This window comes from Culex quinquefasciatus, chromosome 3, assembly GCF_015732765.1.
Source record: "Culex quinquefasciatus strain JHB chromosome 3, VPISU_Cqui_1.0_pri_paternal, whole genome shotgun sequence".
In the NCBI taxonomy this organism is placed as follows: Eukaryota; Metazoa; Arthropoda; class Insecta; order Diptera; family Culicidae; genus Culex; species Culex quinquefasciatus.
The window spans coordinates 42033168-42049666 of NC_051863.1; the positions used below are offsets into that span (position 1 = coordinate 42033168).

General features: G+C 37.5%; 3 protein-coding genes across 3 annotated transcripts; all 3 read right to left on the reverse strand.

Moving 5' to 3' along the window:
• Positions 1-8514: 8514 nt before the first annotated feature.
• LOC6050679 lies at positions 8515-11423 on the reverse strand. The gene is made up of 7 exons (XM_038260750.1): positions 10341-11423; positions 10067-10244; positions 9874-10009; positions 9709-9814; positions 9145-9649; positions 8790-9083; positions 8515-8725 (listed from the first exon to the last, which is right to left on the reverse strand). The coding sequence occupies exons 1-7, from the start codon at positions 10361-10363 to the stop codon at positions 8534-8536; spliced, it is 1434 nt and encodes a 477-aa protein (XP_038116678.1). The 5' UTR covers positions 10364-11423; the 3' UTR covers positions 8515-8533.
• Positions 11424-11640: 217 nt separating this feature from the next.
• Positions 11641-12204, reverse strand: LOC119768932. Its single transcript, XM_038260751.1, has 2 exons — positions 12031-12204; positions 11641-11966 (listed from the first exon to the last, which is right to left on the reverse strand). Exons 1-2 carry the CDS (start codon positions 12202-12204, stop codon positions 11664-11666), a joined length of 477 nt encoding a protein of 158 aa, XP_038116679.1. The 3' UTR covers positions 11641-11663.
• Positions 12205-12338: 134 nt separating this feature from the next.
• LOC119768933 lies at positions 12339-13388 on the reverse strand. The gene is made up of 6 exons (XM_038260752.1): positions 13214-13388; positions 12955-13163; positions 12758-12893; positions 12597-12702; positions 12428-12535; positions 12339-12348 (listed from the first exon to the last, which is right to left on the reverse strand). Exons 1-6 carry the CDS (start codon positions 13218-13220, stop codon positions 12339-12341), a joined length of 576 nt encoding a protein of 191 aa, XP_038116680.1. The 5' UTR covers positions 13221-13388.
• Between the last annotated feature and the right edge of the window lie 3111 nt (positions 13389-16499).

Below are 16499 nucleotides of genomic sequence, written 5' to 3' on the forward strand. Positions count from 1 at the left end.
AATTCCCAAATTTCCAAATTCCGTAATTCTCAAATTCCCAAAATTCCCAAATTCTTAAATTCCCACATTCCCACATTCCCAAATTAACAAGGTCACTAATTCCAACATTCCCAAATTAACAAATTCCCAAATTCTCAAATCCCCAAATTCTTCAATTCCCAAATTCCTAATTTCTTATATTCCTAAATTCTCAAATTCCTTAATTCTTAAATTCCCAAATTCTTTAATTCCCAAATGCCCAAATTCCTAAATTCTCAAATTCCTAAATTCCCAAATTTTTACATTCCCAAATTCTTAAATTCCCATATTCCTAAATTCTCAAATTCCTTAATTCCCAAATTCTCAAATTCTTAAATTCCCAAATTCTTAAATTCCCAAATTCTTAAATTCCCAAATTCACAAATTCCCAAAGTTTCAAATTCCAAAATTCTCAAATTCCCAAATTCCTAAATTCTCAAATTCCTGAATTCCCAAATTCACAAATTCTCAAATCCCCAAATTCTTTAATTCCCAAATTCCCAATTTCCTTAATTCATAAATTCTCAAATTCCTAAATTCCTAAGTTCCAAAATTCCCAAATTCTTAAATTCCCAAATGCCCAAATTCCCAAATTATAAAATTCTCAAATAACCAAAATCCCAAATTCCCAAATTCACAAATTTCCAAATTCCCAAATTCTTAAATTATTAAATTCCCAAATTCACAAATTTCCAAATACCCAAATTCTTAAATTCCCAAATTTCCAAATTCTCAAATTCCTAAATTCATAATTTCTTAAATTCCTAATTTCCAAATTCTTAAATTTCTAAATTTCTAAATTTCCAAATTCTCAAATTCCCAAATTCCTAAATTCCTAAATTCTCAATTTCCTAAATTCCCAAATCCCCAAATTCTTCAATTCCCAAATCCCAAATTCACAAATTTCCAAATTCCCAAATCCCCAAATTCTTCAATTCTCTAATTCCCAAATTCCTAAATTCTCAAATTCCTAAATTCATAAATTCATAAATTCATAAATTCCTAAATTCTTAAATTCCTAAATTCCTACATTCCTAAATTCTTAAATTCCCAAATTCCCAAATTCCCAAATTCCTATATTCCCAAATTCTCAAGTTCCCAAATTCCCAAATTCCCAAATTCCCAAATTCCCAAATTCCCAAATTCCCAAATTCCCAAAATCCCAAAATCCCAAATTCCTAAATTCACAAATTCCCAAATTCTCAAATTCTTAAATTCCTAAATTCCTAAGTTCCCAAATTCCCAAATGCCCAAATTCTCAAATTCCCAAAATCCCAAATTCCCAAATTTTCAAATTACCAAATTCCCAAATTTCCAAATTCCCAAAATCCCAAATTCCCAAATTCTTAAATTCTCAAATTCCTAAATTCCCAAATTCCCAAATGACAAATTCTCAAATTCCCAAAATCCCAAATTACCAAATTCCTTAATTTCTAAATCTCCAAATCCTAAATTTTCTAATTCCGATATTCCCAAATTTCTAAAATAACATAATATCAAGTTCCTAAAATCACAAATTCCTAATTTTGATTCAGGATTCCCAGATTCAGAAAATCCCAAATTCTCAAAACTCCACATTCTTTAATCCCCAGATTCCCATATTTCCTGATTGTCAAAAAACTAATTTCTTGTTTTTCCATATTCCAAACAAACACACACACACACACACACACACACACACACACACACACACACACACACACACACACACTCACACACAAAGATAAGTTTATTAATGAATGATGTATTTTTTGCTTCAATAAATAAAAAAAACGAATCAACTGTTTTACTGAACCAAAAGAAATATCCAACGGTCAATTCAAAAACCAAAACCAACGGTCAATTCAAAACCGATTAAACCGTTCGGGGTGGCTGCGTGCTTTTTGTTTTGAGCCAGGCGTACCCAATCGTCACGCTTCAGAATCGAGAACATTGTTGTCGATTTCAATGCAAATGTTACCGGACGACTGGTCGACAACATTCTGAAACGAATTTCAGAACGAATCGAGAACAATGTTGTCGATTTCCCGGACAGGATTTCTATCCGTGCAGAGAGTCGACTGTACTTAAACCATGAATCTTAAACAAAAAGTTTTAATCCTTTCCTATCAATGTGTATTAGATCTTGCAAAAACTATGTTTTGCCGACGACCATTCACTGTAAACCTGCAGACGCATAACTCTAAAATGAAAACAATTAATCCAACAAAATATCCAGACGACAGGATTAAAAAAGCTCCCAAAAAATGTGACACCGTGAGTGCTTCAATTTCATCGCCTGCACCAGATTTTCGTGCACTCAAAACGTTTTGTTGGAGGCGTACATCCAAGTATCGGTTCACTGCCTTGAATGGAAAATATTGTTAGAAAATCCACAACGGATTTGTAGACATTTTAGCAAGGGGTAGGACAGAGAGAAACTGAGTGACTCAATTTCTCAAAGTTACTCAATCTTACTCAATGTTACTCAATTTTTCTCCTGAGTAATTGGAAGCCAGGTTACGGAATTTGTGGATAGATGTTTTGACAGATCAGCGTGATAGCAAAAAATTATTTCATCCCAAGAGGCTGCCGCATTTTTTTTTCGATTTGGTTTTTGCTGCGAAAAAAATGTTCCGGATTGTGATGCGGAAGGTGGAAGATTTCTCCGTTGCCGCACGTGATCATTTACAACGAAGTGGTTTTTGGTTTGCTGGCCTAGCCAAGCTTCACGCTCTTTGAATGTCACCGTACGACCGTTCCGTCAAGCTGCTGACCTCGTCGTGCCAAAGTGACCTAGCACCATTTTTGGAATCCCATCAGAATGGGCGGACGAGGAAGACCCTCGGGATCCCCTTACTACGACTCGAATATGGCGGTTGTTCCGCGGCGGATGCCGTGCTTCCGGATATCGAAGTGGCAATCATTTTGAAAGGGGTCCTCAGCCGCCTGGATGAGTCAAGGATCTGTTTTCTTATGTCGTTCGCGTTCTTATCATGGTGGCCAGAACCTGAGACGGGCTGCTTATAGTATCAAACATTCTCCCAGTAAGTGGCCTAAGTCGGAGGGGAATAGTGGGATGAAAAAAAAAGAAACTGAACAAAACTTTATTGATGAATGATTTTGCTAGTGGAGGTTGATGTTTGGGTAAAGCTGCAGAAGAACGGTCATTGCTGGATTGAGTCATCGTCAAATGTCCTCTTGGCTCAGCTTTTTGTAGTCGTTCTCGGGAAGGTGTTCGTAATGGCCTTCCTTTCGGAAACCGGTTCCACAAAATCTAATCCGCACCATCATCGCCCTCCTCGATCCGATCGTGGCCAGCACCGATCGGGCCACCTGACAGCCAGTCCAGTTTTTCAAGACCCCTCTGTTTAGGGGAGAAAAATTGGTAAATTTTAGAAATGGGCAGAAATTTGCATTGTTTTCACTACGTTTGGCCGGATTGTTCCGTATTGTCTACCATTTCTTTTTGGCTTTGAAGTTAGATCCACCTCACCGTACACTCGGAATGCCAGCTGTTCATCTGGGGGTCCGACCGAATCTGGCCAGAAAATCTAGTAGATCATTTCTCGCGTCTAGATATTTATCCTTCCGCTTGGCCGGCCGGCAGTCCATCGTGTCAGCCCGTTTCCAGTTATTTCTGTTGAGGATTCGATTCGCTTGGTCGCGAAAAATTCCTTTTTGCGGTCTTAATGTCGATCAGGACCTTTCCGGTCATTGCCACGAGGCACTTTTTGACTTGGCCTCGTTTTTCTTTCATATTATTTTTCCTTCCCGTTCGTCTGGCCATAATTAATGCTATCATTACTTCCGGTGATGACTTCGGCGCGTTCAAGGAGCGGTTTGTGCTGGGTGGATTCCGGCCAGCAGAGCTTTCAGCACTTCCTGAGGTGGAGTCATCGCCATAAATCCAAACTTTACGCGTATCACCTGCAACAAATCATTACGAACGTATCCCGTTCAAGAAATCGTTGATTTCAGGTTGGTCGAAACGGGATAAAATGCTTCGTACCGCGCACGAAATTTCTCATCGATTCCACGTCCACAAATCGACGATCACATCGGCAACCGTAATCCTGGCTACCGTGTCGTATTGTACACCTTTGTTTCGCAAGATCAAAGTATGTCCATGTCGATCGGAGATGTTTGCTGGACCGGGGTTTGACCACGTTCCGATTGTTGATGGCGTCATTTTCTATAAATCTTCTATAAATCAAATTGCCTTCCGGGGGTAGTTTAAGCGACCTGTCTGAATTATTCTACCATTCTACTGGCCGTCGCCCAAAACTGTTCAGGATTGCTTCCGGAACCATCCTTCCCAATGAATCGGCCTTTGCATCCGCCGAATCTAACGGAATTTTCAATAATTGAACCTATCTTTCTGATTCGTTGGGGTTTTTCAGCTTCAAGTTGATTTTGTTTTGCATTATTTATCAACGTCAGTTGTCTCGCTTTCAAATGTCAGTGTCAAAATTTGTTACGTCGGTTGTGAACTCACATTAAGATTGAGAAATTCTGAGTGGCTCAATGTTACTCAATTCTATTCAAGATTTCTCAAAATGACTCACTGTCCTACCCCTTGCATTTTAGCTAACCCTTAGCTCCCAGTAGTATTGAATACCCGACTGTCGTATGTTCATGATGAGATCATTCAAGCGGGGTTTGAACGGGCAAGTTTTGGAAACAAAAGCAGTGCAACTTTGCCAGAGTATGTCGTTTGCAAGCAATTTCTTCTGGCGAGATGTTTCCTTATCGAGGAAATCAGTCGGACCAAAGTGGCCAAATTCAGTGCGTTCTCCAACGAAGCCGAATTCTCGAGTTTTCGCCCGTTGCACAAGTTGCTCCAGGTCCATCACGCGGTAATTTTTCACCAACGTCTGTTGGTATGGCTGATGGAGGAAGAGTAATTGAAAATAGGTATCTCTATAAAAAAAAATAAAAAAATAGTTCATCACATACTTCGGTACCTGCAATAAGTGAGTTTATCCAGACCAAGGAGTCTGCTCCCCAAAGCATTCCACTGTCAGCCAACGCTTCCGGTGTATCGATAGAGCCTTCGTATTGAGGAATCGTCATCACACTGGACAGTCCGGCACCGTACAGGTTGCTTACCATGAATCCGGCAAACAGTAGCGAGGTGTACAAAAAAACGCAAGCCGCCAGGTCATTTCTCATGGACGCGTTCTGCTCCATGAAGAATCCAATGATGGTTAGAACCGAGTCGCTGAAGGACTTTGGTTGTTCGCTGCCAGCAGGGACAAGTTTGAGACGATTTTTTTCCACTAACCAAACTGACACAGCTCCAACGGCAAACGCCACCATAACAGCAATCCATAAATGTTCTGAAAACGAAAGGAAAGGTGTTCGCCACGGTGGAAGTATTTGAGGTCTGGGTACAACGACGGTTACACCAGAACGACTTAGTTGAGCCGTGTAGGTTAACAGATTGTATGGTTCGATCCTGAGAAAAAGATAAAATAAATTCAACACATTTTCTAAAATTAAATAACACTTAATGCGGTACCAATAGTAAAGTGCTCCTACAAGAAAGTCTGCATGACGTTTTGCTACTGCCCCAATCGCCCCAGTTGATGTACCATTTTCCTCAGCATTACCCCAATCATCTTAAAGCAGGCTCATTAGTTAATATTGGTCGAATTTGGGGCATAGTTCTTACCTGGATACGCCTCGATAGAGCAGTTATGTCGCTGACAAAACTCAACTAGAATAAGACTTTCGTGGCCATCTAATTGGACCGGAATGTCCTCCTCAGAGTAGTCCTTATCATAACGAGCGTTTGCCTGCTCCGGAGTCTGAAAAAAAAACGAATATAATAAGAGCATATACACCATCTATATGTCGATAACATACCGTTTCCGAGTAGTATGTAAAAGGTAAGTATTTTATTGCACGGTAGCGCATTGGAGTGCCGTTTAGATTTTTAGATTTTTCGGGAAAGTAGTCAGAAGATGAAATTTTGAGAGGTTCTACAATTTTGGATCCGCGCGAACCGTTGCTAAAAATGTACGTTGTGTACAGCTCCATGGGATGATGTTGACTCTGGAGGATTATCAAAATATCTGGAATGTCTAAACTATTTCTCTCAGTCATGTTATCTAATGTGTTTCTGATCGTTCTTACCTTTTGTAGCCTCATGGGCGAATAAATACTCAAAAGTGTCGAAATCGCCCGAATCGATCACAGCAATAAGCTTCTTGCCGGAAAATCGCTGATCAGCTGAATCGTGAACAGGCAGGAATGAGTCCAGAAATGGCGTCACGGATTTTCCATACACGATGAACGCCTGACATCCGATGTCTATACCGTTTCTGAAGTTATTTTCAAAATTTCGATCAAATGCGATTATCACCGATGGGATATCCACATGTTGGTGGAGATATTCATTATCATTTGTAACTATACAAGTACAATGGAATTCTACGAAGAATTTAAGAACAATAATGTTAATAAATGCAGCCAATGATGCATTGTTAACATTTGATTCTGCTATGTTAAAAGCGTCCATTGTTCTGAAGATAATCACAAAAACTAAACCAGACAAATTGTGGATCAATGTCATGCAGCCGCTATGAAATGTTTGCAATAACTTGTTTGCACATGTAATGGCTCTATTAACAGTTCGTTTGTAACTTAACAAACACAGTTATCTTGGAGACGTTTTGCTGGCTCACCATTACTTGAACCTTGAACGATGTTTGGTTGTTTTGGCATTACATATATTGAAAATCTTGAAGGGTTCGTGAATTCAATATTGTAAAACTTCTCTGACCCAGCTTCACATACCTTTTGACTTAAGAAATCTCAAATTGAACAATTTCCTTTTTTCTGTGTGTGTGAATCATAAACGTAGTTTATGCAATAAGTTGCAAAAAGAAGATTTTATAAGCAAACTATTTTTGAATGGAATTTTATGTCAACTCATTGTTCAATTACAAAAAAATATTGATTTATTTATTGATACTAGTGCTCAAAAGCAGACATGTATTGGCGCTGCGTGCTATTTTAACAGATAGCACTGCGCTTTCGAACATAGCACACGCACGCCAGCAAAAATGGTAACTAGGTTGGTTTTTCATTTATTGATTTGAAATCTACTGTTACCGTTATCTAGAATGCGATTAAACAAACAACAATCACTTTCATCTGTAAATTTGGTTAAGTGTTAGTGTTTGTGGCAAGTAAGCAAAAGATCCACGGTTCTGAACCCTCCAAGGTATACTTTTTTTTCCTTTAGTTCAAACGTTACATTTTTCTTAATCATCGCAGATGAATGCCCTGGAATAAAAATGGTGAACTGCAAAAATTGTGAAAGTGGTCACTGTGAATGTACCCAAAAAGCGGGTCATGATGTTCTCGACTTAACAGGACGTTGCCTTGTTTTTAATAGAAAGGTTGCAGAATTTTAATTTTGAAACTTTGAAGATTTTACGGCCTTCCAAGTCTTTGTCTATGGAAGTATCTCGAAAAAGTCTTTTGCAGTTACAACAGTTCGCGGTGGCTATAGACCAAATTGTTTCGGAACTTTTATTCGATTAAAAAAATCGTATGAGTGCTGAATGGGAGTGCTAAATAAAAGCACTAGCACTGGGCAGCAATAGCAAGCTCTGCACTTGGTGTCAGTGCTAAATTTAAAGTGCCAAATGTACAACTTTTCAGCACCCATTTCAGTGCGAAAAGTAGAACTTTTTTTGGTTTCACCGTTTGAGAATGGCAGGAAAAGTAAGAAGTTTCACGACAGATTTGCAAAAAGATTATTTGTAGTTGGATTTCATTTTTTTATTCTACTTTTTTCAAAGTATATGATTTTTTTCTGTTAGTATAATTATTATAAATAACGTCATGATTTGAATTCCCGAACGCTTCGAAACCCGGACAGCTCATCTCAATTATTTTGATATAATGTTGCAAAATAAGTGTCAAAACTGTATTATTTGTTGAATTCAAACATCAACTTCCATTTCAAATTGGTTTGGATGCTGTAGTCAATGCCAAAACAATTAAATTAATTAAAAATATCAGTTTACCAAAAATGAGAAACATTTCACTGAAATATTTCAGAGGCCTGCGAAGCACCGGGAAGGCAAAGCAGAAAGTTATGGTTCTGATTACCTTAAATTCTAGTAAAATTCTATACAAGGTATCGATTGTTTTGATGTTAACAGCTTATTTGAGACCTAAAGAATGCCATTCACTAAAATTTCAATCCAAATTTGTGCGATTTGTAAGAAAAAACGAGTGTCCGGAATTCGAATCTGCTTCTATTAGTGTTCTGGATTCGAAGCATATAAAGTCATTAAATTTTAAAATTCTAATGAAAAATTGTTAGAAAAGACATATTTTGCATGATTTCTCTTAAAATTGAGTGTTTATACTATTTCCTAATGATATTTATACATTTACAACTTATTGCATGTTTTTTTGCCAGCTAATACAAAAATAATTGGCTACTAAGTGTCCGGCTTTCGAATCATGACGTTACACTTAAAAGAATGAATAATTTTGAGAATGTTGATTTTTATGCTCTCACTTTTATGTAAATTGTTTCAAGTACAAACACAATGCTTCCACCAACAAATCCTGTCCCTAGAATCAAAAATGCTCCGACAAAATGCAGCACCGTCAGGCGCGTTGCCTCTTCTTCAGTGTTTGTTTGCCTTCCATTTAAAATGTTTTTCTCGTGAGTCATGTTGAGATATTTGCTCGAAGCCTGTCACAAATTGTAGCACTGATTATTATAACTATTTTTAACTTGTTAAACGACATATATTTACCATTAACTCCCAATAAAATTGAACGCCCGATTGGCGAATGTTCATAATCAGCTCGTCCAAGCGAGGCTTGAATGGGCACGTTTTTGAAACGAGTGCGACACAGGTTTCCCACGATAGATCGTCCTTGAGTAATCTGAGCATTTGGGAAGATTCTTCGTCCAGATAATCTACCGGTACAAAGTGGCCGAACTCTGTCCGTTCTCCGACGAATCCAAAGTTTCCTGATTTGGCGTTCTTCACAAGGGTTTCCTGCTCGACTACTTGGTAATTGTTGACTATCACTTTGAGGTACTCCTTGAAACGATATTGGAGTGATTATTTTCAATGTCAATCATGTGATTGTTTTGTAATGTACCTCAGTAGCTTTCCATATCGCAAATATCCAGGCAATTGCCGTCCCACCCCAGGGTAGCCCACTGGTAGCAAGATCGTATGTTGTATCGATCGATATCCCGTACTGCGGGATGGTCATGACCGCCGCTAGACCAGCATTGTACATGTTACCAATCATAAATCCAGCGAATAACATCGAAACAAACAACACGGTACTCGATGCCAGATCCCGCCGTCGCGTGTCTACACCTTGTTCTATGAATAAACCAATCAATAAGAGGGCAGCATCGCTTACTGACACAGGATTTTGAGAAGAGTTTCCCAAGATTTTGATGCGTGCTTTTTCGACAAACCAAGTAAAGAATACTCCCACGACGAATGAAACTGCTACCGCTATCCAGAGTAGAAGTGGAAATGACAAAAAGGGTGTTTTCCATGGAGCAAGAATGATTGGCTTCGGCACGACTACAGTGAGACCGGATCTGCTGAGAGGAACTGTAAATGTGCTAAATTTGTATGGGCCTAACCTGAAAGAAGGCAGTTATTTAAAAAATAAATTTAGTTAAAAAGGATTGTCCAAGCAAACCAATAGTAGATGGCGCCCACTGCGATATCGGCTTTATGCATTGCAACGGCTCCTAACGATCCAGTGCCAGTTTGATCTTCAAACACTTCTCCCCACGAGTCGTTATCTTTAATCATGGCTCAACTTATTATTTGAAATACTTTTAAAATATACTTAAGATCATACCGTACACAACTTTAATCGAACAGTTGTATTTGTGACAAAATTCAACAAGAAACAGAGACTCTTGACCGTCGACGACCATTGGTGTGACTTCAGAAGCATCACTGGAAGTATACCAGGCATTCGCTTTTTCCTTGGTCTGTGAGGGAACAATCTTGTACTATTATAAATGAATGCCCTGCTTTCGATAACTCACTGAATTCCCGTAAAACGAAAACGGAGGATATAGAACAGGACTGAACCGAACAGCTCTTTGTTCTAAGTTTCTGGATTTATCTGGAAAGTAGTTGGGAGCAGAAACTGGAACTATTCCTATTTCAGGCAAATCTTTGTATCCATTGCTAAATATGCGTGTAGTATACAACTCAATGTTGCTGACGTTTTGTGATGTAATGATAAGTACATCCGTTAAGTCTAAACACGTTGTTAAAATTTTAAAAGTATTCAATTTAAGTTAGCTCTTTCATTACCATTCATAGCGGGATGCTGGCATAGACGATTGGTGGTTTCAGCATCTAGGCTATCCAGTACAGCAATAAGCTTTTTCCCAGTAAATCGTTGGTCGGAAATATCGTGAATGGGAATGAATGCATCCAAAAACGTCCAAATCGATTGATTTTGAACGATGAATGCTTGACATCCCGCATCGATTCCTCGCTGAAAATTCTCCTTGAAGTCGATATCAACCGTTATAATCGCGACTGGCGTAGGAATGTTTAGATTCAGGCTTTGGTTTTTCGATTTTATTACGCAAACGCAAAAATATTCCGCCATGAATGCCAAAACGATGTTCTGAATAAGCGTTGTCAGTGCTGAGTCTGAGACACTTGTGCCGAGCTGCTGTTGAAATAGTTCCATTATACGCGACGAATGACTGTAACGAGTAGGTTTTATTTCTATTTTATATTAGCTGATCAATGCCAAAATTGATTGCCAATCACTGCAAAAATATTAGCACGTGTTTTGTACGAGTCAGCACGTGCTCAGATTCTGTAGGGTAGATTCTTCTATAACGGGTTCTTTCTATTGAGTCATTTTGATAAGTCTAAAAGCGAAGCTACTCACCGCGGCCTAAATTGACTTGATGAGTATCAATGTACATCATAATTGCAATAACATGTAGATCCTTCCATATAAAACTCGCTTATTTAAAATAGATGTGATGTGTGTACTCTATCCAATCAATGTAACTGAGCACAGCAATCGATCTAATATAGAAGGCAGTATAGAAAATTACCTATTTTTCCATGACGTTGTCCTAAATCTTCGTTGAAATCGAGCAAATTTAAATTATACACTTTCATTGTACCACAAGCTGAACCTTTCAATCTGGACTTCTAAGGAAGGCAACTTTTAAAAGGTTAATCATGTATAAATTTTATTAATATCAAAATCCGAAAAAGAAATGTTTTCACATACAAATTGCCATAAGAAATTGAATCGCTTTGCGCCAAGTAAAGACTAAACCAATCGTTGCCAAACTTTGGGGAGTTATTCGGGACTAAATTTGGACAATTTTTCACTCCATGTGTTTCACTTCATGTGTCAGTATTCGCGTTCAAAAAATAAATGTATTTACTATTTCAACCACGAACACAACACTGCCAATGACAAATCCAGATAAAAGTATCAGAAAAGCTCCCAGAAAGTGGAACACAGTCAGCTGTTTAGCTTTTTTTTCGTTGTTGGTTTGTCTTCCATTCAAAATATTTTTCTCGTGAGCCATATTTAGATATTTGTTGGAAGCCTACAAATCAAACTTGTTTTAATTTGAACATTAAAGCATTTCAGAACTATTTTACCATCAATTCCCAGTAGAACTGAACTCCAGACTGGCGGACGTTCATTATGAGATCGTTCAGACGAGGCTTTATTGGGCTTGTTTTCGAAACAACTGCCGCGCAGTTTTCCCAGGACAGATCACTTTTGAGCAGTCTTAGCATTTGGGAAGATTCCTCGTCCAGATAATCGATCGGGACAAAGTGACCAAATTCGGTGCGTTCACCAACGAATCCAAAGTTTCCGAATTTTGCGTATCTTGTCAAGGTTTCCGGTTCAACAACTTGATAATTGCTGACGATAGTTTTAAGGTAGGCCTGTGTGCAATGTGTGTGTTTATATAAGTGATTTTTTTTAACCATTTCAATTTTAGAAATATACCTCACTAGCAGTTGATATTGCGAATATCCAAGCAATTGCCGTACCACCCCAAGGAAGTCCGCTAGCAGCGAGATCCTGAGCAGTGTTGATTGATTTCGCGTACTGAGGGATGGTCATAATGCTTGCAAGGCCAGCGGTGTAAATGTTTCCAATCATAAATCCAGCGAATAACATCGAAACAAAAAGTACTGTACCGGAGGCTAGTTCACGTGGCCGAGTGTTTATTCCTTGCTCCATGAAAAGTCCAATCAACATAATAGCTGCATCAGTGACTGATTGCACATTCCTTGTGAGATTCCCTACAAGTTTTATCTGAGCCTTTCCGAGAAACCAAATAAAGAAAAGACCCACGACGAATGACGCTGCTACTGCCACCCAAAGTAATCCGGAAAAGGACAAGAATGGAGTTTTCCATGGAGCAAGAATGCCAGGTTTCGGAACGACTACGGTGAGGCCAGACCTACTCAGAGAAACTGTAAATGTAGTAAAATTGTAAGGGTCCAGGCTAGAACAGAATTAATCGATAATTGAAAGGGAAAACCATTACAAATCTCAGCGCATTATACCAGTAATAGATGGCACCGAGAGCAATATCGGCTTTATGCATGGCTACCGCACCTAACGAGCCTGTGCCGGTTTGATTTTCAAACACTTCTCCCCACATGTCATCATCTACAAAACCAAAACGTAAACTTGTAAGCTGTTAAAACTTTTGACTCTTTCTTACCATAGAGAACTTCAACCGTACAATTATGTTTGCGACAAAATTCTACAAGTATGAGAGATTCTTGTCCATCTATGAACATTGGGACTACATCTGTACCGTCTGGTAATCTGGACCAGGCATTTGCCTTCTCAACAGTCTGAAAGTGCACATCACATACTTCGTTGATTGATTTGTGTATTTACTTGATTATAACATACCGTTCTTTCATAATAGGAATAGGGAGGATACATGACTGTATGAAATCGTACTGGTATGCCATCTAAACTTTCGAATTTGTCCGGGAAATAGTTTGGAGGAGAAATCGGCACTAGTTCTGTATTGAATGGCCCGTTGCTCAAAACACGGGTGGTGTAGAACTCAATGGAATTGTTGCTTTGCAATACGATAAAAAGTACCTCGGGCAAATCTAAAACATACATTCAGAAATATGAAAAAAAAACATGTTAAATGGTTTACCTCTCATGGCATAATGTTGACATAGACGTTCTGTGGTTTGCACATCGAGTCCATCCAGCAACACGATAAGCTTCTTTCCTGAAAATCTTTGGTCGGAAAAATCATGAACCGCAGTGAATGAGTCCAGAAACGGCCAAACTGATTCATTTTCAACGATGAACGCCTGACATCCGGCATCAACTCCTCGCTGAAAGTTACTTGCAAAATTGCCGTCAACCAGGATGGATAACGATGGCGTGGGGATGTGAAGTGTTAATTTGTCATGTTTAGATCTTATTATGCAAACGCTGAAATACTCAGTCATAAAAGCTAACACTACACTGTTAATCAGAGATGATAACGCGGATTCGGCGGCATTTGAAGGAAGTAAACCTTGAAGTGACTCCATTGCACTTACTGTGGAAAAATCATCAGTGGAATTTAGATCACTATCCCATTATATGTATGTTTATGTGACAAATAATTCATTATTGTTTAGTATATTATAATAAACTGACATTCAATTGCCTTATCGAAGCGATCGATAAACCCTTGAAGTCTGATTTTGCATAAAAATGTGGTAATGAACGTTTTATGTTCACAACGCCACTTAAATCACAATAAAATCAAGTGTATAATTCAAACTGTTACAAAGGTCACCTTGTGAAAACAAAAACAAAATTGAATAGTGTCTAATTTATGATTTTTAACCGCTCCGTTCTGAAAGGGATAAATTGATTGAAACCATAGTGAATGAAATAATTTCGAAATTGAAGAACGAATGACTCAGCATTTTTTTTTATTTTATGAATTATTAGGATGGTACAAATTTTATTTAAAGTTTTTGTCACCTCCCCCTTTAAAGTTGACCCGAAAAACAGGGGACAAAACAATATTTTTTCAAAAGTTTCAAAAATTCAAGTGCAATCGCATTCCCCTGCGTTTAATAGTAGTTTAGCAACAAGTTGCAAAAAGAAGATTTATTCAGCACGAGTTGTTCATTTATCCAACGAGTTTTACCTAGTTGGATAAATACGACGAGTGCTGAAAAAAAAAACAAGTTTTACAACGAGTTGCTTACAATATTTTTTGAATTTCCGAAAAACTCTTGAATGAAATTTTATGTCAAACTTTCATGTGTTTAGTCAATTCACAGTTCAAATAAAAAAAAAAATTGAAAAATTTTACTTTTCGATACTAGTGTTGAAAAGTTCAACTTTGGTATGGTATTGAGAAGTATTAATTTTCCATTTTCCTGTCATTCTTGAACGCCGAAATAGCCTACTTTTCTGTACCAAAAATAACAGAATCGAATAGCAACACTTTCCAAAATAAATGCTGAAAAGTAACACTTTTCAACATTTTTTTTATTTAAAAAAAATTTTGACTTAAAATTTCACTCAATGGGTGTTTTTCGGAATTGCAAAAATTATTGTACGAAGCCGAGCAACAAAAACTTAGAAAAATATTTGCATCGGCTTTAATGAAAAATAATTAGATGGATAAGTTATTTATCATCCTCGTCGCTGCAATGCTTTTGTTACATAAATCTAAAAGAGCTTATGAAAAAGTTATCTGGAATTGTGTGTAAATCAATCATTCGTGAAAAAATTAGACACCTTTTACAAAACTTCATATGGTCAAGTACACTAATATGTTCATTCAAAGGCAAAACACGAAATTTAAAATGGATGGTTTATGGATGGTCCTGAAAGTATAGTAACCAGGGCCGTGTACAAGGGGGGGGTTTTAGGGGTTTAACCCCCCCCTGGCAAATTAAGTTAGTTACACCCCATGGGCCCCTCGGCCCGAAGGGCCGATTTTTTTTAGCTATGTTGCTAAAATGCCAAAGAGATTTTTTTTTCAAATCGATATGAAAAATTTGACTGGAGGCGCCCTAATGACTATAACATTTTTATGAAAATTATGAAAATTTAACTGGAGGCGCCCCTAACACTTATATTTTTTCAATACGAATATGCAATATAAAAATTTGACTGAAGGCGCCCCTACGACTTTAAAAAATCATGCAAATTGTCGATATGAAAAATTTGACTGGAGGCGCCCTAACGATTAAAACATTTTCATGAAAATTATGAAAATTTAACTGGAGGCGTCCCTAAGACTTATTTTTTTTTCAATACGAATATGCAATATAAAAAATTGACTGGAAGCGCCCCTACGACTTAAAAAAATCATGCAAATTCTCGAAATGAAATATTGAATGGAGGTGCCCCTACGACTTTAAAAAAATCATATTAATTTTATTATAATTGACTGGAGGCGCCCTTATGACTTGAAAAAACCATGAAAATTCTCGATATAAAAAATTTGACTGGAGGCGCCCCTATGACTACCACATTTTTATGAAAATTTAACTGAACGCGCCCCTTAGACTTAATTTCTTTCAATACGAATATGCAATATAAAAATTTGACTGGAGGCGCCCCTACGACTTTAAAAAAAATCATACAAATTTTGTTATGAAAATTTGACTGGAGGCGCCCTTATTACTTAAAAAAATCATGCAAATTAAATATAGGCGCCCCTACGACTTTAAAAAATCATACAAATTTTGTTATGAAAATTTGACTGGAGGCACCCTTATGACTTTAAAAAATCTTGCAAATTGTCGATATGAAAAATTTGACTGCAGGCGCCCCTATGACCTAATTTTTTAAAACATATTCTCAACATTAAAGATTTGACTGGAGGCGTCCCTTAGAATTAAAAAAATCATGCGAATTCTTGATATGAAAAATTGACTGAAAGCGCCCCTATGAATTATTTTTTTTAAATACAAATTCCCAATGTAAAAATATGACTGAAGACGCCCCTGCGACTTTAAAGGCATATGCTCGATATGGCAACTTGAATTGAGGCGCCCTTATGACTTAAAAAAATCATACAAATTCTTATTATGAAAATTTAACTGGTGCCGCCCCTACGACTTAATTTTTTTAAACAAATTCTCAATATTAAAAATTTGACAGGAGGCGACTTAAAAAATCATGAAAATTTTCGCTATGAAAAATTTAATGAATGCGTCCCTACGACTTTGAAAAAAATCATACAATTTCTTATTATGAAAAAATGACTGGAGGCGCCCTATGGCTTAAACATTTTTATGAAAATTCTCGATATGAAAATTGAATTGAAGGCGCCCCTACGACCTAACAAAATCATGCAAATTCTCGATATGAAAAATTGATTGGAGGCTCCACTACGACTTTAAAAAAATCATACAAATTTTATTATGAAAATTTCATTGGAGGCGCCCTTATGACTTAAAAAATCATGCAAATTC

Excerpts from the sequence above, each read along its gene's own strand:
- LOC6050679 (XM_038260750.1), bottom strand. The coding sequence starts at position 10,363 with ATGCCAGCATCCCGCTATGAATG. Across the intron at positions 10,245-10,340 it reads CCAGCATCCCGCTATGAATG|CAACATTGAGTTGTATACTA; the intron begins GTAATGAAAGAG and ends ACAAAACGTCAG. Across the intron at positions 9,815-9,873 it reads TTCGATTAAAGTTGTGTACG|ATAACGACTCGTGGGGAGAA; the intron begins GTATGATCTTAA and ends CCATGATTAAAG.
- LOC119768932 (XM_038260751.1), bottom strand. The coding sequence starts at position 12,204 with ATGTTATTCGCTGGATTTATGATTGGAAACATTTACACCGCTGGCCTT. Across the intron at positions 11,967-12,030 it reads CAATATCAACTGCTAGTGAG|GCCTACCTTAAAACTATCGT; the intron begins GTATATTTCTAA and ends CATTGCACACAG.
- LOC119768933 (XM_038260752.1), bottom strand. Across the intron at positions 12,894-12,954 it reads ATTCCTATTATGAAAGAACG|ACTGTTGAGAAGGCAAATGC; the intron begins GTATGTTATAAT and ends GTGCACTTTCAG. Across the intron at positions 12,536-12,596 it reads CTCGGTGCCATCTATTACTG|CCTGGACCCTTACAATTTTA; the intron begins GTATAATGCGCT and ends ATTCTGTTCTAG.